Source organism: Echinococcus granulosus (assembly GCF_000524195.1).
Source record: "Echinococcus granulosus chromosome Unknown EG_S00016, whole genome shotgun sequence".
Lineage (NCBI taxonomy): Eukaryota > Metazoa > Platyhelminthes > Cestoda > Cyclophyllidea > Taeniidae > Echinococcus > Echinococcus granulosus.
The window spans coordinates 1251853-1271704 of record NW_020170396.1 but is presented as its reverse complement, the minus strand read 5'-3'; the positions used below and the strand labels follow the sequence as shown (position 1 = coordinate 1271704).

The 19852-nt window shown below is 41.8% G+C and overlaps 3 protein-coding genes across 3 annotated transcripts in view; all 3 read left to right on the top strand. All coding sequences in view use genetic code 11, as the record gives it.

Moving 5' to 3' along the window:
• Nucleotides 1–92: 92 nt before the first annotated feature.
• EGR_03259 (Zinc transporter ZIP1) lies at nt 93–8395 on the top strand (the record flags this gene model as incomplete). The annotated part of the gene is made up of 4 exons (XM_024492508.1): nt 93–128; nt 2358–2678; nt 3660–4059; nt 7629–8395. The coding sequence occupies 4 exons, from the start codon at nt 93–95 to the stop codon at nt 8393–8395; spliced, it is 1524 nt and encodes a 507-aa protein (XP_024353182.1).
• Nucleotides 8396–13138: 4743 nt separating this feature from the next.
• On the top strand, nt 13139–13677 carry EGR_03258 (V-type proton ATPase proteolipid subunit; the record flags this gene model as incomplete). The annotated part of the gene is made up of 3 exons (XM_024492507.1): nt 13139–13208; nt 13244–13427; nt 13467–13677. The coding sequence occupies 3 exons, from the start codon at nt 13139–13141 to the stop codon at nt 13675–13677; spliced, it is 465 nt and encodes a 154-aa protein (XP_024353181.1).
• Nucleotides 13678–14056: 379 nt separating this feature from the next.
• The window catches only part of EGR_03257 (ATP-binding cassette sub-family E member), a gene marked incomplete at both ends in the record, with an annotated part of 8872 nt that continues 3076 nt past the window's right edge, over nt 14057–19852 (top strand). The window contains 4 exons of the mRNA XM_024492506.1: nt 14057–14070; nt 14427–14494; nt 16959–17077; nt 19562–19754. Coding sequence (XP_024353180.1) covers nt 14057–14070; nt 14427–14494; nt 16959–17077; nt 19562–19754 — 394 coding nt within the window. The remainder of the gene's footprint in view (nt 14071–14426; nt 14495–16958; nt 17078–19561; nt 19755–19852) is intronic.

Below are 19852 nucleotides of genomic sequence, written 5' to 3'. Positions count from 1 at the left end.
TTCATTTCATTCACCTAGTCTCCTTCGTCATTGGTTAAGCCTGAGCCAATCATAGCCTGCCCTTCATCGCGGCTGCTCTGTGTATAAGAGGGATGCTCTTTCATCCGTTTCATATTCGTCTTCTGATGGTACGTGTATCAATGAGCTATTCAATTTCCAAAATATATATATATAATTCCTCTGATGTGGCATCTTTTGGGAGGCATTGGTGCACAATGTTTCCTCAACTAGCTGTTGCCTAAATTTGATGGTTTTTCTTGGGCCTCTACATATAAATCTTTTGACCCACCCCCCATTTTCAGCTCGTTAGCTTTGTCGTATAGACGATGCTTATTTACTCATGCTTCCCTGCTTTAATATACCCATCTTTTTAAAAGTGAAGGTTAAACTGTCTTCGTATTTTTCTCTACCAAAAGGTTAGCAGTCGTGATGTAATAAAATTTGTATACTTATGACAAAGCAGTTTTTTGTCCGTAAGTTAGATTTTGCCATGTGTTTTCCGACACAGATTATTGTTTCGCCCGTCTCGCTTTCGTCGTAGCCAGATTGATCGGCTTCTTGAATTTTTCTCTTTTGGAATTCATGCTCTTCTTTGATCATCACCTCAGGTTCTTAAAGTGAAATTCAGCTCGTATTGGTAAACACGTTTGATTCGAGAGATTAGCGTAAACTTCAGCCAGTATGTAATGGTTCCAAGCCTATGCTCTCTGACACGTTAATTTCCTCATTTAGTTGCTCCTTGGTTCTTTAGTCCATTGTTTACGAATCATCCCTAAAGATGTGCTACTTTTGTTGTCCTCACATTCATGTTTATTGTAAAGTATGTATTAGTACTTTACCATCGTACCAATTTTCTCATTACCATCGTGACAAATTCTGTATTTGCGCAATGTATGAGGTTTACCGAATTCTCCGATGTTGTTTAAAGTGCTCTTATACTGCGATCGTGCAAGCACCTTACCAAACTTGGCAGCAGCTGCTCTTTGACGCATATAAATATCTGTGCTTACGGCAAGTACCGATTCATCTGACACCTATTAGCACTGCGTAATCTTTCCCAAGTTTATTCATACTTATTAAGTGCATTTTCTTTTCATGGTGGCGTAGTTTTCCAACCCATTCAAGATGTATCAATTCTGAAGATATCGCTGCTCCCGAATATTGTAAGTGAATTCTTGTTTGTCCCCTTATACCAAGAAAATTTAGCCTTATCCTTATTTTCTTTCTGTTTCTTGCTCTATGCGAAAGCCAGAAGGTTTGTAGTTTTGTAGAACATAAACCGCATTTGTTCTTTCTCTAAATTCCTATCACACTTCCCTTCCTATGCGTATGTAGTTTTCTTTTTTGAAGCAGATTTTGCAGTCACTCGATTTATCAATCTTTTTAATAACTTTTGGGGTAAGCCGTACATGCGAAGTGTAGTTTCTGGTGGCCTAAAGTACGACTTAAGTAATTTACAAATAAACTAATGCTTCACCGTGGTTGAATTTCTTCAGTTTGAACATCATTACTTGTCTGCAATTATTCGGTTTTGAGACGTGGTAATTTACATTTCGAATGCTGAAATTCGTTTTTGTGGGATACTAGGTGGGTGTGTACTGGTATCAAGGGCGCCTGAGAAGCGCCAGGCTTTTCCTTCTTATTGTGATTTGTTAAAATTTACTCCTTTATGGTTCAATGATTTCACATCCCAGTTTATTGTATTTAACTTTTCGTGGAATACAAGGACGTAAAGGTGTCTGTCGAGTATTTCCGATTCCATCGTAGCAACAGCCGTACCCATCATTTATCAGTACGTTTTGAATGAATGGCTGCAAGTTTTCCTGTTGGTCTATCGTATCTTTCTAATTTGTGTTTCACGACGTAAATTATTGGCTTTTACATTCATTTCGAACTGCTATGAAAGCTAAAATGTACGTGTTTCTAAAAATCACTTGCCTAGTTTGTACGTGTACACTTCCGTTTAGCTACATCAACGTGACATCACGATGAATAACCACATATATGGTCTACTGTTTGTTTGTTTTCACCCTTATTCATGTGAATTGTGTAGTTTGCGGCCTCTTGGTGGGAGTATAATTAGTGATCTTGTCCAAGAATAAGCTCATTTCCCGTGATTCAAAGAGATAAGCTTATTCAAAAAGATTACTTAATTGACCTTTTGACCTCGTTTCAAGCGTGTGGGCTATCAAACTCATAAATTTCTACCCCTTTGTCGGTGTCCTGAATACACTTCTTAAGTGGGTTTAAACTCTTTTCATTTGCAACTCTTACAAGTCGATTGTTGGATTTTGTTCTCATTAGGATAACCCTTTTCCCTATAGAACTTAATGGCTTCTGTTAAATCCCTTTTTCAGGGCCGGCACGACTACTGGCTGCTTGCGTGGACGTTACTCCTGTCGCTTTGCAGCGAGCGGTGTGTTACGGGGGATCTGGCGATCTACACCTACTCCGGTAATTCCACAGGTAGCCCCGACGCTGTCAGCGATGGGCATCGGCTGACCTACGTAAAGTTGGGGGTTGCCGTAGGCATGTTCAGCATCACCGCAGCAGCCTGCGCCTTGCCCCTCCTTGTGATGATGTGTATCGCGCGGCGGATGCACTCGCGCACTTCTTCCGTCACCATCAGCTCCAACGGTCCCCACTCTGGTGACACCGTTGCCAACCGTGCCTCGCGAGTGCGCTCCTCCTTTCTTATCCGTTAGTTTTTGCGGGTGTTCGGTCTGATTATTAGATTCACTATTAAGCCGTTTCGCTTTAACTGTGTTCTGATGTGCCTCACCTGTCGCCGAAGACCTTGTAAGGCTTTCCTTTCCAGAAGTGGGTCTATTATTAACGGACATAAAGGTTTGATGACTATTAGCGTGAACAATATGAGCTGGATTCTATTTCATCGACGTAGTACCCAAATTGCGGGCTACTGGTAGGGTTGACATGTTTAGGCTTCCATTTAAATATGATTATATTGTAGTTAAAAGTTATTAAAGTGTTACTTCAAAGATCCAAAGCATTGGTGTGTTAAATGGGGATGCCAACAACACGATTGGCCTGACATCTGGTAGCTAAAACTATCAAGTGAAAGCACTTATACTGAAAAAAATCTTATAGGTTTTTGACAAAGTGAGGGTATTATATTCCTAGGGTTATCAATTTTTTTCAGGCCTTACAATAGACGCCATCATTTCGGGCCGTGAATTCGAACAGTGACTAGTAATTACGTCAAAATACTGTTAGTCTTGGAGGCGTTCGTTTCCACCTGGGCTTTTATCTTATTCCTGCTCATCTTGGCTTAATCTCTGACTTTTCGCGTAGCTTGTGTTAAGATAAAATTCACAAAAGTGGAACCAAACCATCGATCAAAGTATTGTATGTTTATTAGCCGCACCTCTACGGTCACACAGATGACATTTTTTGTCTCTCTTTAGTTCACATCTAAAAACACTGACATAATTAGTACTGATGCACATGTGGAAAAGTCACGGACAGGTGGATTCAAGCACTGGAAACATCACTAGTCAAAATTGGCATCTGCGGAAAGCGTACAATGTCGATTTGCAATGAAACAAAACTCCTGAAACAATAATTCCTATTCTTTATAACTACCTCAAGTTTTGAAGGTAAGTAGTAGTCATTTCAGGTACCGCTATTTTCAATAACAGATGAACGGTCGAGAGGCATCATCGCCCACCTTCCTGCTGGATCCGCAAAGCACTGAGTCGGAGGAGTTGCTGCTGACTCGTAGCCCCGACTCCCAGGCGCCGGAGCCGCCACAGACGTCCAATCTCGGTGCTCCTTTCTACGAAGTGGAGCCCCAGGAGGACAATCCTATCTTGCGCGAAGACCACCGTCTCCACTGGGGCGATGGCGCTATGGAGCACGGCGCAGCGGACGATGGTGTGGTCGAGGTCTTTAACAGCTCCGCGATAGCTAACGGAGGGATTCCGCCTTCGATGGCCATTAATAGAACTCGTCGGCGCAGCTCTTACAAGCGAATGTGTGTAATTCGCAAGTGGGGAAGTCGTATCAACTGCTTTGCTGCGGGCATCTTCCTCTCCACTGGTACGCCCACTTCTCGTGTAGTTTTGGTACAGCTACTGTTTTTTTATTGGTTCATCCAGATTAATTTTTTTTTGAATTTGTTTCCTCAAGCATCAAGGCAGTTATTCGGTAGTCTTAATTGTCATTGAATTGTTTCGTGCTTGCATAATTTTTTGTGGTGCAACACCTTTTAATTTCGCATGGAATTTGACACCTCATTATTGTGTAACGGGTGTGCCTTAGAATTGGAATCGTTAGTCGGCGATTCCTTCTCGAATCTTTTTTATTTCAATTAATGACTTTCGTAAACTTCCTAGGCCTTGTCATATGTTGTTATCTATTAAATAAAACGACTTACTATATATTGTCAAATGGTTACCATCAAACGCCTTTTTCCAATGTGTTGGCTTCGGATTTGAAGGGTTAAAGATTTTATTGTTAACGCATAAAGTGTCACCACGACCTCGCGGTCTGTGATCTGATTCTTTTATGATGTTTTTCACCCCACCTTATAGCTCACTTATGCCTCTGACGACAGTACTGCGGTGCGAGTTTATTCTTAATGAACAGGCGCACTTGCCACTGATCCAAATATCACGTCTGCCGCCGTTGTTAGTTTCCCTACTTTGTATGGGGTTTTTTACATTTTTCACATAGCTGTTTGTATACTGTTTCTCCACCTTCTTGGTTCCATTTATTCTGAACCCTTTGGAAACATACGTCACACTAGTGCCTCACTAGAAGCTAGTCAGTTAGTTTATGGGCCATGCACCTGTTTTTTAGCTGCTCCCATACACTTCTATTTGTGGACTTGTTTAGGTGGTGGGCATGATTTACCGAGTGGGATTCGTCCTGCACTTCGGCGTAGTTTCTTTTTTCTCGGGTGCGATAGCTAACGTCAAATAAGACCGTTTTTACCGTTGAGCCACTTCATCTTGAGCTTCTTTAGCCTTTCTTCTTACCCTTTTCTAATTATTGCTACTGCTGCCTAAAAATCCGCATTATGTAATGAGTGCTTTTCGGAGTGAATGACGTTTTGTTAATTAGCTATCTCACCGATCTACTGGTGTTCAACTCCTTTAAAGTTCCATCAGTTTCTAGACGCACTTTACCCTGTATGAACCTATCACTGATCTTGCGTTATAAATGGGCAATAAATAGGAAAGTTGAGTTATCACTTCGCATTTTGTCATCAGAATAACAGGAGAAAATAGACTGCCATTGCCTTAGGTATCATCGCTGATTTACTCTTCGCTTAACCAGATCCAAACGTGTCTTATCGCACCGATCACTTTCATCATTTTTTTCGTACATTGACGTCAGTTCATTCACGTGAATGAAGAATGACAGAGGGGTTGGCGTCTACGAAATAAGATTTTTTCAGTCCGTATTGTTTAGCCAATTTTCTGACAGAAAGGGCGCTTGGTTAGTTTTAACAAGGGATATCCTATTTTACACTAGATTAAATGTTACCGTGTCCAACACCATTTTGTGAGCAAGCTTTTCCTTCCTAAAAAGGAAAAAGCAAAAGCGGTCAAGCGATTTTGAAATAAGCAGAAATTAAGTGTCAAGGTTGTAGATAATCTTATCATCTTACCATTTTTTATAAATCAACTTAAATGATTATCTTGTCTTGCTCATCGTTTCTGAAAGTGGTTGTCTCAAACTGCACCGCTGTTGACTGTGGGCAGGTGGCAGATCGCCTTAAACCTTAGCAACGAATCGTGCCTTTTTGTTACTATTGTTATCGATAGTTTTTGACTTTTGTGACTTTTAAAAATCTGCAGTTTGTTTGGGCAAGAAAAGTACTGAAAATTCCGTTTTTGAAATGGAATGACTGTTAAAGTGACACGGAGAGTATTTTGTTTTCCGTAGACAAAAAAGTAAGCGCGTCGGTGAATCATGCTTCAAATGATGGACAGTGTTGTTCATGTCAAATATTCGGCAGTGGCCGATGTTTCTTCTGTAGCAGTAAGCGGCATTAGGGACCTTCTATGCATTTACTTGACTATATGAGTCTTTAACTCATGATTTCTTGATTCTTTACGAATTTTGTGCACCTTGAAACCATTGCATTTTGAAGAGGTTGGGCTATAAAATTCCTAGGTGCATGGTATCAAGGACGCAAAGGAGAATTGTACAAACTACGAGTAAAAGTTTGTCTTTTGTATTGCATAATCATGGTTTTATTGCTTTCGGCTGATTTGAGCTCTATTTGCTACACTAGTTAAGGGAAAGTGCTATTTGTACCGTCTAACACACCCGTGATTTAATTTTTTTCTTCACATCCATAGTCCTTCCACTTTGTGAGCCCCATTCTGGACTGCGTCCTGTGAGGGTTACACGTAACCCACATTAGGTAATGCTCCAAACTAAGTAAATGCAAAGGAACAACTTCGAGTGCTTTATCTTATCTATTAATTTTCTATGGTCAAGCTTCATGCTAGGAGGTGGAGCAGGATGAGATTGCGATTGCTTTCCTCTGACAGCGTTAAAGCGTTTCTTCACTTTAAAATCAACCTGATGTAGGTATGGTTAATGGCATTATGGCATTAAACTGCGGAAGGGCATAAACATTTACGCACCACTTATTTTGCGTCAGGTACAGCGTGCCGGACGTAATTCAATTCACGAAGAAACAGTGCGTAATCAGCCTTGAATGTGGGATAAACAACGATCCACCAGTCTTCACTTCTTTACGCATTTTGCATTATTATGAACAGCTTACACGTAGGTCATTAGGCCAAATTCTTTTGAATTTTCCTATTAATCAGTAGTGATTCCCTTTACGGCTTAATGGACAATTTCAATGGACTGTGCCTTATGCGCCTATTTGGTGAACCAGATTTTGCCATGATGTAGATGCCCTCTTAGTCTTGGCGCAAGTCATTACTTACCCGACATTTTTTATTAAATCCGCTGTCGCGATTGGTAGATGCCTCCGATTTGCCCTCGGTGTCGGCCAGGCCAGTTGGCTCGCATGATGGTTAGCAGTGTGAATTTCATTGAATTTGCACGACGTAAACCCATGGATTTTAGAACTAGTCGCAAAAAACCCCTAGAATACCTTTTTAAAGAGGGTGAACAAGCCTGTAAATGTGTGAAGAACGTCCTGTTGTAAGAAGTAGCGTTTGTTTTCTCTGAATAAAAGTGATTTTCATGCACAAGGCGAAATGCTGGTGCCAATTAATGAAATTACAAACAGGCAAGTTTATTGTGCCTTAGGGACAGTTTCCATCACTCTTTTTCCACTTGATTTTTACGCTCAGTTTTAGCGTTTCGTCAATCCAAACCATCTACTGATTGGAGAATCCGTTTTTGGTTTTTCAATTCTGTGAATATTTTTAGGCATCTTGGTTTCACTCTTTTTCATTTAATATTTACCAATATTCTCTTTTTTGGGACTTGACTAAGAATTATGACTTGGCGGTTTCTCAACCATTGTATGTATTAGGGTTCACATGTTTTCAAATTCGACCCAATTTTATTAACCCAGCATACGCAGATTTGTGCGGGATGTGGTTCACTTTCTTTCACTTTCTTTCTTCTTCACTTTCTTTTTAATGTGCTTTATTTCATTGTTTGACTAGGTCTTATGGATCTCTTCCCCGAAGTGCAAGATGCGATGGCAGTGGCTCTGAGCGCGCTCAAAATCAATTCCCAATACCCCTTCCCGGCTCTCTTCACTCTCCTGGGTTTCTTTATGGTGCTATCTATAGAGCAATGTGTCCATATCTGTCACAACCGACGTCGCTGTCATCCACCCTACTATCGACGCTCCAATGCGACATCGGCGATAGGCACGCACCAGCACCACAACCACTCGCACGACCCCCAAATTATCCCCGGATCGGACGGTGAAGAGGGTGCCCCTTCAACCTTCCGCATTATGCTCCTCCTTATTGCCCTCTCCGTTCACTCCATTTTCGAAGGGCTGGCGGTGGGTCTGCAGCGAAGCGTTGCCGAGGTGATAACCCTCTTCTCGGCCCTCATCCTGCACAAAATCATCATGGCCATCAGCACTGGTGTCTCATTGGCCACTGCGCACAAAGAGCGAGGGGGTGGGATCGCGCGCTCTCAGTGGATGGGTGCGCTTTTCTTCGCTCTCGCCTCGCCCATTGGTGTGCTCATTGGATGGGCGTTGATCGCGCAGCGTTCCTCACCCGCTCTCCTCATGGTTGTTGCGGTGCTTCAGGGCCTCGCATGCGGCACTTTCTTCTTTGTAGTCTTCTGTGAAATGTTGCCTCACGAGTTTAGTGAGTCCGAGTCGGACACGCCGGATAGGTTGGGCAAGATCTTCTCCCTGGTACTCGGTTTTGCACTCACCGCTACCTATATTGCGTTTGAAGCGGAGTGAGGCTGCTACACACCGCTGGGAATGTGATGAGGTGGTTTTGTAATACATAATACGATCTTCATGTGCATACTCTGCTTATGGCGATTTTATTTATCTATCTGTGATTTTCGTTTGACACTTGATGAAATGATGCATTGGATTAAGTAAAGCATTCAAACCTGTGAAGTTTGCTTTTCTGAAATTTTTTGAATGTTTATTGGATGCGATTTTCATCAAAATATGATGGTATAGTTATCCTGGGAACATTTGTATTCATATCGGGAACAAATCGAGAATACTTTTCTCACTTATTGTCTTGGGTTACACTGCTTTACATCAAATCAAGATGCAATGGAGTTAGGAGTGGTTTTTTGTGATTGTTCATGGGTTAGATGATTTTATCTTAGGTTATATTGAACAGCTTGTAGAATACCACTTAGAAGTCGCATATTCGTGACAGTTTCTATCATAAAGGAAATTCCTAATGAACGAATATCGAACGAGTACTTAATCTAGGTTTCACAATTAAACAGTTACTTAAAACGGCAGGAACTCTAAAGTGAGATTAGCTTCGCCCTAATAGACCCTCAAATTGTTGAAAAGCAAGTCATTAAAGTCTGACCTTTTGAGCTAAATTGACAGATTTCCATGATCTCATCCTCTCTTGGTACCGAGTTTTGTCAATGGAATGTATGATGGCCATTCCGGGTTGTGGCTCGCTGCTCCTCAAGCGGTTGCAAAAACATGGGCAGTTAGCAAATATAGCAAAATGTCTGAGAAATGCCTCATGAAGGTTTTTTTTCTCGGAACGGTTGTTGCAGGCGGAGGGTCATAACGAAGCAACGTAGCAACCAACATATCAGTTGGTCAACCAAAATCTAATGCACTGATATTCATTTCTCCTCTAGCGAAAAATGTTACTTGTATTACTTGGTGACGTGATTGGCACGAATTGCTTGAGCAGAAAGTAATTTGCATAAATCAAATATCCTTGGTAGGTAAGTGTGTTTCTGTAGGATATGGTACTCTTGACACGGGCATTATGGGAAGCTATTCAGCAGAGTGGCCACTGGCCTCTATTTCTGCATTGAAGGGGTTGCATAGGACATTAGTCCTTGATGCGTTCTTGGTATTATTGTGGCTCTCCAAGTAGATAAACCCGGGGATTTCATATCTGGAAGACCAAGAGACCAAATGCTAGGAGAAACGCGGTAATGAAAATTCGCGACCATTTACTCCTGCTTAAAGCGAACAGTGTTTTCGGTGCGAAGTCCCTTTGTTCTTTTCCCTGTTACACTATTTAGTGCAGGAAGGTTAGTCTTTCTTGACTTTCCTCATTCACATCACGGATGGGAGAATTTTAATTTGACATTTTTGATTAGGATGAGTTGTTTTCCCTATGATAATGCAATAATAAAGTAAAGGAATAAATTGGCCTCACTGGATAACTATGCATCACAATGCACTGGCAAATATGCGGGGAAAATTCATCCTGACGTCGTATGAAGCCTACAATTTTCCATCCGAAAGTTCATTACTGCTGAGCTGCATTGTTGAATTCAAAATCAGTAATGTTTAGAGGGACTAAATGAAACAGTCTATTTCTTTCTTTTAGTGATAGTCAATTGGGATATTCCCATTGGAAGCAGTTGGATCTGTCATCTTCAAAATGCACCTCAAACTCCACTTTTCCTTTGGCGTTTTTACAACCAGGTGTTTTATTTCAATATAGAATTTCCCATATTACGATATAACTGCAGCGCCCCGGGACTTCTCTGAAGACGGAAAAAGACAACGCTCGGACAGAATATGCATTGTCGACGTACAGTATGGCTGGGCTGAGCCGAGGCTGGGTCAGGCGGTCCATAGAAGCGTCAGTGGCGGAGCCCTCAAGTGGCCTGCTACCAGAAACCGAGTAAAACAAATAAATGACGTATTACACAGTCCCTCTCCTCCTTTGAGCATCTTCCGCGGCGCTCCCTTTGGTCAACCTCCCGCATCAGCCATCACAACGTAATCGGTACTGTAAGAAAAACACCCACGAACCAACCGTGTCAGTTGTCGAACTGAGAAGATATTTGACCACACCGACACTGATCTCTCGTGGCAAGTCTACTGGATCCAGAGTTTTGCCCTGTATGGGAAATGGATTCGAAGATGGGGGAGTGCGAAGGCCACAACGCGGGTCTATAGATATTCGTGGGAATACGGGTCTAAAGCAGAGTCAAATACAAAAAAAAAACAGGATATATAATAGTTTTGTGGAGGTAGGGTTTAGTGCCTGTTCCTCCTTGTCACGTTGTTTTCACTTTGGCACTGCCCAGTCACATCTATCCGGGTTCTACTCAGCTGGTAGAGGTTCAGGAGGTATCGCGCGTTTGTATGATTGATGTCTTTAGATAGGAATGGTAGACAACTCTAACGTGCTTTCTTAGATGGTTCACGGCTGGTGCTGCTTCAGCTCTTAATAGCTTTCCTGCAGAACACATGATTGGGATTGCTGCCGACGATAGACGTCATTTTCAGCCCTTCTGTTGGGCTTGTCACAGATTCTCCCACCCACAGTATATGCACTTCATCCGTCACGTTATCACCCAGTAGTAGAAATCGGGATTGTTGCATTTTTAGATCTGGATCGCTTTCCACCACCATCAATGTTGCGCTTCGAGACTTCCTTGAAGACGAAAGAATGCATTATGCTCGGGCTGAATATGCATTATCTACTTACAGTAGGGTTTGGGGCTACCGGCATGGCCCGGAGGTCAGGCTAATCGGCGGAGATCCGAGCGGCCCGTCCTCAAAACTGAGAACGTTAAACAAACAGTCGGATTGTTATGTAATGCTGTCTATATTTATCAGCCTTTGACTCTCCATTAATGATACAGAAAACCGTTACTACGGTAAATTGTAGTATTTTCTTGTCAGAAAGGTCTTTATTGCAATAGAATATCATGATTGGGAGTAACCTTTCACAAAACGATAAAACTGCCCAAACTTGTGCCCCAGTGCTTTTTCTTACGTGACAAAGTAGTTTTTTATGGTTCATGATGAGGATTTCATGGAAATGGAACGCCCAGCGACCCGACGTTTATTAACGAAGCCTCTTGATGCGCACTAGACGTAGCTATTAAGGGTTATTTCTGCAATATTTAGTGCGTACTTCATCTTTTTTTGACTTGTTTTGTCAGCAATGGTAAAGTTTTTTGAAGTAGATGTCGTTAATAGTCCATTTTTCAAGCTGTACCGTAAAAGCCTTTTAGTACGCACACTACTAACGTCATAGGTGGTATGCGTTCATCAGTTTATAGTAACTGTTTGAACCAAATCATGACGAAAGCACACGTTCCTGATCTGGGCGTTTTTAGCTTTTGGATGGCGGATGAATTGGTCAGCTCTGGTAACGCAGGTGTTGTTGTCGTACTAGAAAATTGCAGTACCTGAACTTCAACGGTCGAATTTCCTCCTGCACCTTTGTAGCGACCGCATCACCATTTGGTGTGCCGTCCTTTGTGTCCTACTTGGTTCATGTACTTCTTCAAGCTAGAGTTTTCGTGGGTTTATTGTTCTAATTTTCTTCCCAGCAGTGATCAAAGCATTCCTCGCATATTGGACACTTTGAATGAGCAGCCCACCTTTTCATAGTTAAGCACTGAGGTGGTTGTTTTGCAAGGATAAATGGGACGTTGGACATCTACCCTGATTACTGGACGGCGTGTGTTTCAAATGCAAGGCAAATATTACTGCCACAAATGCCATTTAGATAGCCATTACATTGCAATCAAGTAACACTGCTAACTCACTCCCGACCATGTTACGGAAATGAAGATCATCACGGCTTTTAACACGACCGTGACACAAATGGCTAGTATATGCTTTGATAATGATGTCCACATAATAAACTAGGAAAATGAAAATGGGCAGCCATTCTCAAATACTGATTTACTCCCTGCGTCTTAGGTAAATCTCCTTGAACGGGTAACTAAGTCGAATTCAATCATTGTTTTGGCATGTTTTTGAGCAGCACTGTCTCGTAAAGTAAAAAACACTGTAAACCAGAGAGGTCACATTACTTATGCAAAAAGTTTTTCCTTTTTCCTACACCGGTCAAACCATAGAGTCCATTCAACTTAGTTTAGCACATTTGTTTCATAATGTAGGAGCAGTCGATGCATGAGCATTTACGTGCGGACACCACGGATGCGTGCATAATGGCAAAGCAAATAAGTAAACAACCATTTAGTTTGCTTAAGATTTGGAATCAGCCATGTAACATCTGTGTTAAAGTTTAGTCATTGTGTCCAAAATACTTACCAGAAACTTCTACATTCAAGGTTAGAAAACTGCTTTTAGTCAAAAGTAGTCTACAGTCTTTAAAATGAAAATAATCCTCACGGTCTGGATAAGTCAGCGGGTAGAGTTACCAATAACGAAACCATGAAAAATGTGGAATAGTTTTTCCTGTCATTATATCTTATTTGTGTTGGCTTTGACAAATGGAGTCGCTTTTATATGAAACAGTGTTTCCTTTAATACTATTCCCTTTTCTCCATATGAGCAGAAGTGTCGCGCCAGAATTACTTAAAATTGCACTAAATAGTGGCTTGAGTACTTGCGATTTTACATTACTGAGGTTAACCTTGGCTCAGTAATAGATATAAAATGTTTTTAGGTCCATTAATCAGTGACATCGTCTTGTTTTACTGTTTCAAGTCCTGGCGCTCTCTACTCCACATAACTGCATCTTCACCATCGGATTTTGTGATTATGTCTTCTGATCCCAGTTATGCGCCCTTCTTCGGGATTATGGGGGCCACAGCCTCAATGGTTTTTTGTGGTTCGTTATCATTTTCAAAACTTGTCATCGTTTAGCTTTCGGTGCGGCCTATGGCACCGCCAAATCTGGGGCAGGTATCTGTTCCATGGGAGTTATGCGTCCTGAACTCATAATGAAATCCATCATTCCAGTTGTTATGGCTGGTATTGTTGCCATTTATGGCTTGGTAGTGTCTGTTGTTATTTCTCAGCAGAGTGACAGGTCTAAATCAATGGCAATGTAATCTTGAAATATGGTCGATAATGGTGTTTAATCTAGTTCCCTTAAGCAGCTTGGCGGAGGTCTCAGCGTAGGTCTTTGTGGATTGGCGGCTGGATTCGCTATCGGAATCGTTGGTGATGCGGGTGTTCGAGGAACAGCGCAGCAGCCTCGTCTCTTCGTGGGGATGGTCCTTATTCTCATTTTCGCAGAAGTTTTGGGTCTGTACGGGCTTATCGTCGCGCTTATTCTCTGTAACTCGGCAGATTAATGTGCACTTGGTCCGCTTCATTTATCTCAACTTCTTCAACATGTTGTACCTAGCGTTGGTTACCTTTTGACAAACTTACATTTTGACCGCATCTTAACACTAACTGCATTCCACCATTTGTGACCATACTCTATTTCCTAGTGAGCTGATCCAGATTCTTTCATTGTTAAACTTCCAGTGTGTGTAATTGTGGTCGCTTCTAATTCATCTTTGGATTTTAAGAACTGTTGTGATTATCGTCTCGAATCCACTGATTTATTGAATAGCCGGCCTTACTGTTTACAATTAGTAACATGGTCTGAATATGCCGATACTAGTGGTAAAGTTGGCTCCTGCCCTCGCGTGCCATTGTTGTGGGCGTATTGAATAGTCGCCTCCTATGTATATGCCTACGTAAGTCTCAGTTGCATTGAGTTACTCTTTTAATTTCTTGACGTGAGCACCTGGTTTGATTACGCTATAATTCATGTGGCTTAACTGTGACCTCTGATGCACTCTTGTGTATGAGTTTTCATTGTAATTTTGTAGGCTTCCCAAGCGTCAGTACCTCATTAAAGGTGATGGTTCCTTTCTACAGTCCTCTTTCTGATTATTTGCGAGTACGGGATCCGTGCACTCCTCCCAGCCCGATCCGTGTATCATTAGTCTTGCTAAAATTCTCTTACAATGTTCATTTTCCTTTAGGGCATATAATCAGGTTTCTTTTACATGTCCCATATTTATTCATTTCTTTCTACTTTTAACATTAGCCCGCCCTCTTCTGGTTCCATAGTAAGCCTTGCCTGGCATTTTCTGCTGACATTTTTCATTGAAGCTGGTATGTGCAATCCGCGGTTTGACTACTCTCTCAAGGGCATCTGACCTGTAGAATTTCATATGCTGTCTTTAAAGCAATGTGATTCATGTTTTTCACTCGTGGCTCGTGCCTCAAAGGGAATTTGCTAAGTGTGCGAGACAGTTTCAAAGCCAAAAGGCCAGCAAGTATTTATAAACGTCTTCTACAGGAACCTTTTTTGGTTCGATTACGGTTTTAATGCTGGTTAATCTTCAGCATAAAACAATGATGTTTTTTCTAATTTTGTGTCTGGGTTTCTTCATTATTGCTTGTAACGAGGATCACCTGATTTTAAAGTGGCCTTCAGATTTACTTCATTGCTCTCTAGTTTGATGGCGTGTAAATGCGCAAACTCCCCAAGCATGGATTGTAATGCTCTTGGAATCCATAAGAAAAACGCGCGATTGTGCCTGTTATCGCCTTTGGCGTCTGATTATTTAGATTTACGCCATTCTTTAACTTAACCTACTTATTTCATGGGACGGTTGACCTTGCGACAGGATTCCACAGTCATTTGAATTGCCTTGTGAATTTGCAGATCCGTCGATCAGGATTAGGTGCCGCAGTTAGTGAGTCACATGCGCTGGTGTGTTAACGACGGCATTGAAGGGAATCTACAAAAGTGTTTGGCTCACATTGGGCCCTTCTCAACCCACGCCAACACGGATTTCCTTTTCTGGCGCTTAATGCTTGTTTGTGTTGAACTTATTTCCCCGCAGTGCATGGGAAGATGACTATCTGGGGGAATTTGCGATTTTTGTCAGACGTTTGATTCGTTCAACTTTTCCATATGTTATCGCACGTTGTTGGTGGTTCGTTTGCCTCACTTAAACAATTTTTGGTATCGCCAATTTTGTATTTGTTGATATCTACAGTTATGTCGAGAGAAATCTGCTGCTTCAAGTATCAAAAAGTTGCTATTGGGGGGTACTTTTTCAACCTGATTGTCTTGCGTTGCTAGCCTCGATTTGTTTCGAAATATGTTAGTGCTTGCATTAAAAGGTTTTGATTGCAGCCGGCACCCGAAACCAGGGAATTGGAAGGTAGAGGGGAGGCAGCGGTAGCGTATGCAGAGGCGTTCGCGTTCTCGCGGGCGCGTTGAGGCGATCGATGGTGCTCTCCCTCGCGCTGCTAATGCTGTTACCTATGGCCTCTGCTAGGGTGCGTGCGTTGTTCCGTTTCTACCAACGCATTCGTGGTGAGATTTGGGCCATGCATTTTAAATGCCTCAGTGACTTTCTCCCCTTCCTCTATCGTACTCGTAGCAGCTCTGGAAGGTAGTTTAAAGACGATTTTATGGAGAAGAGTAGTCTCCGATGTTCCACAACAAATGCTTTTCCTTAGTTTTGCATATGTGTAGGAAAAGGAATGGGGTCTGCAACTTTGTAAATTGTGTGCAATCACGAATGCGTGATGTGCCACTCCAGAAACCGTACTATTTTATGTTTGTTCAGGTAGTCCCCGGTCGGGAATTGGTGGGGGATGAGTGACACCCGAGTTCTTGGTTCTCTTTTTGCATAGTTTGCGGTGGTGTCATCATGGCTACGTATACATCGAGGGCTTCCTGCTCCTTCTGTGTGTTCAAAAAACCACCTTTCGTTCACGAATTTTTCAATTTTGCAAACTTTACTTATCATTGAGACCTAAAGCTGTGTTGGGAAGTAAGAAAGCACTTTTAGTCCTTGTTTACATGCAAATAGCGTGAGCTTTATTTTTAACGATTCAAATGCAGATTTGCGATACACTATTTTAAAGCAAAGCATTTGCAGTGATGAAACAGCTAACTTGATTTCAGACACGCAGGATATCTGTCGGAATAAAAGAGTCGTGACGAATGTGGCTAGCCGCAGTGATCCCTCTCCAACCCAACAAAACTGCACGGATTTATCTGGCCTTCTATTTGATAGGTTTGGTTTTGTCATAGATCCTAGGCGACCTGTCATTTCAATTAGGGCTCAAAGGAGAAACTCGCGGATTCATTTACGTCTATATCGCCAGTGGCCTTCTATGTAAACCTTACTTCAAAAGATATCATTAAGTCAGTCACGGAGTCCAATATATAATAGATGAACGAAACATCGCCGTTAGGGATTCTGCCCCATGACGACTTGCGTTTTGTGTCAACAGCTTCCAATAGTTAGAACGTGTAGAGCCTACGGCTATGATAGATGGCGCCAGTTTTGTCTGTTTCATGTACCTCAGCACAGCTGTGAGGACGTTGGAATGTGTATTTGGAATCAAAAGGCGCTGTACTTGAGGTACGGGGATGCGGTTTTGTTAATCGAATGGTAACTGGAATAAGCCAAACGATGAGGCAATGGTCGTTTAGTAATACGCTTGGCTGCCATGGTTTTATGAATAAGCATTTAAGTGTCAGTCGCGAATTTATACTTGCATGCTTCGGAGTTATTAATGCAAATGCTAAAAGCATGAATTCTTTCTTTAGCCCTATATATTGCATATGAAAATGAGCGCTACTTGTGTGTCGGCATTGCAGAGGTTAAGACAAATTCACATCTCAATGATAGTCGTTGGGCTGTGCTGTGGATGCACGTATCTGCCTACGTAAGTCATCTCCGTCGCGGCTTTGTGTGGTTGGTTGACCTACGCAGCAGGCATTTCCTTTGACCGTTTCATCCCCGTCGCGTGAGATCCGTGTTTCATTTCTTAACGCCTTGAAAAACTCCAGATACGGTAATTACTGCCTTATTACTTGTGGGAGCTTGTTTTATGAATCCAAGCCGATTATTGAGTGGGAAAGAGATATATCTAATGCCCCTGATAGTCACTCCTTTCGATGCGCCTTTTGAAATCACGAAGGTTGGGTGATTATCGACGGCATCTTATCACTTTAGCATTCATTAAAAATGACACTGGCATATGGTAGCTGGTTTATACCAGCAATTTTATGGGTTTTAAGTCAGTCTGTTATGTATACAGGCTTTCAGAATGTGACTCCAAGCTATGTCTGCAAGTGTCGAGTAGTTGTCCAATTTTAATCAAGATCAATTTCATTGTTTGCGTGTGTTGCGTCATGGAGAGAGCAACTTTGACGTGGTTGGCCCCAGCAAACTGGCAGTTTACAGCCTCACACGCCATTGCAATTGGATGTGCCCAAATGCAGAGTACTAGTGGCTACACGAAATGCACAATAACTTAATTACTATGATCTACTTTTTCCTCTTCGCTCTCGGGAGTTTTCAAAAAATTAACAATAAAATCCAACTATGGTTATTCAGAATCTGCGCATAGTTTTCGTACTTGGGACTGACACGTAGGAGTAAATGCATTGAAACCTCTTCTCTCCGAAAAGTTTGAGGTCTTTTAATTTAAAACGAGGTACCTAGGGGAGCGTTTTGTGTGGACGAAAGACACAAGGTTGATTCTGCCAAAATAGGAACACCGGACCCATGAAGAGCACGTGTGTGCACTAGACCAGCGTTGCGTATTGAACCTACGTAAACTTTTTGGGCATCTTTGTAATCCTTGTCACAGCGCAGCTCTCCCATCTACTTAGGCGCTGTGGCGATTGTTCACTTTCAGTTTTTTGAGTAGTACCATGATTTTCGGCATTACTATGTATTCACTGTCAATAGCTTAAGAATTCTACCCGAGATCAAATCTCTTTTGAGCATTGTAGGTACTGTTACAAGAGGTGATACATCGGCTATCTTGCAACACACAAGAAAGTATTTTATTGTAAAAGCGGTACCACGGAGCACATGAAGATCCATTTCAGCGTGTTACACACCCGCGGTCTACTTATTTTTCACATAGGGTCAACGATGCAAGGGTGCCTACGTAGATGCAGTAATTTTATCGCGTTTGTGCGACAATTTTTTCTGTCGTTCTTGGCTTAAACATGCTTGGAATCGCAATTAAGCATGGAGTTTAACTATCGTTTCTGATACCCAGTTTAACTATGGCAATGTATCAAATGCCAGCTCTCGAAGCAAAACTTTAGCCGTTGCGTTGTCCAGGGATTATAAAAGTGATGCATCAATTTGCCAATCTCTTCAAGAGACATATTAGAATTTCATTAGAGAGTGTGTGAAACAACTGGCTACGATAGCTTCGCCAACTGTCCATCGAATGCTAGCAGAACGCTATGATGATCATATTTCTGAGTGATCAAATGTGAAACCAAGCACTGAAGGTTATGTATTTAAGAGTTTGGCAATGACAGGCGCCCGTTTTGTCTCCCCCTAACCTAGAGCTTGTTTGTCACCAACTTTGCAAGCGAGACTGATCAGAATTTGGGTACAAGTTTGGCAATTTAGCACTTATTAGGCTAAATATTTGACTTTACATACTTTTCTGTCCCCTCTGTATTTCCACTTCGGCGATGTGGCCAGAAGAACGTTTCCATGGTGCCCCAGTAGTTAAACACATCATTAGCAAATCTTTCATGCTACTGCTTCCTGATATGATAATTCCAATGCATTGTCCTTCGATCTTAAATTTTTACCCTTTAGTCAAGGATACTGATTAGAGGAAGACATTATGCGGCCCAAAAATGTTGGGCCTTACGAATGATCAAAGTCTGGTAAAAGGATTAAAGCTTGCCACCTCCTAGGCGTCCTTAGACAACCGTGACCGGAGCCAAAACCCCACGGACGACTCAAGACTTTACAAGAGCATGCTTGCATGGACATGTTAAATGTCCACAACCGATTCAGCTTACCTTGGACAGAATTTGCAGATATCATTTCGTAAAGCTAAAAATCATTTCTATGCTAAAAAATCATTCAAAACAACTCCTCTGCAGCAACAGATTTAATTAAAATAAACAAAAAACATCACTTTTAGGTATGGCAAAGAGGGTTTGTTCAGATTAACATTGCTATTCTCTACAGTTTTGAAATTTCGTCTGCCCTTATTTCGGCTATCCCATATATTTTAGCAAGCGAAAAGCATGGTTAATTTTAACCAGACTTTAGCCAAAAACCAAATAATCTAAATATTTGCCTGACTTCCTACGTATAAACATGCTATTATGAGGTGAAAACGCTCTCATTGTCTGATGTGGTTAATTTATGAACGACCTAGGTCTCAGCCAAGGGCAACTACCCCACAGCCGATACAGTTGCAGGTCTCGGGGCACGTTTCGTGATTCTTTTGGGAATGGCTCAGCCTCCTACACAGGAGAAACTTACTCGAATAGCCATTGTCAGCAGTGATAAATGTAAACCGAAGAAATGCAAGCAGGAATGTAAGAAGTCCTGCCCAGTCAACAGAATGGGTAATGTTTTTCACACATTTACCTATTTATATTTAGGGAAACTTTGCATTGAAGTAACTCCTCAAGATAAATTGGCATTTATTCTTGAGGAGTTGTGC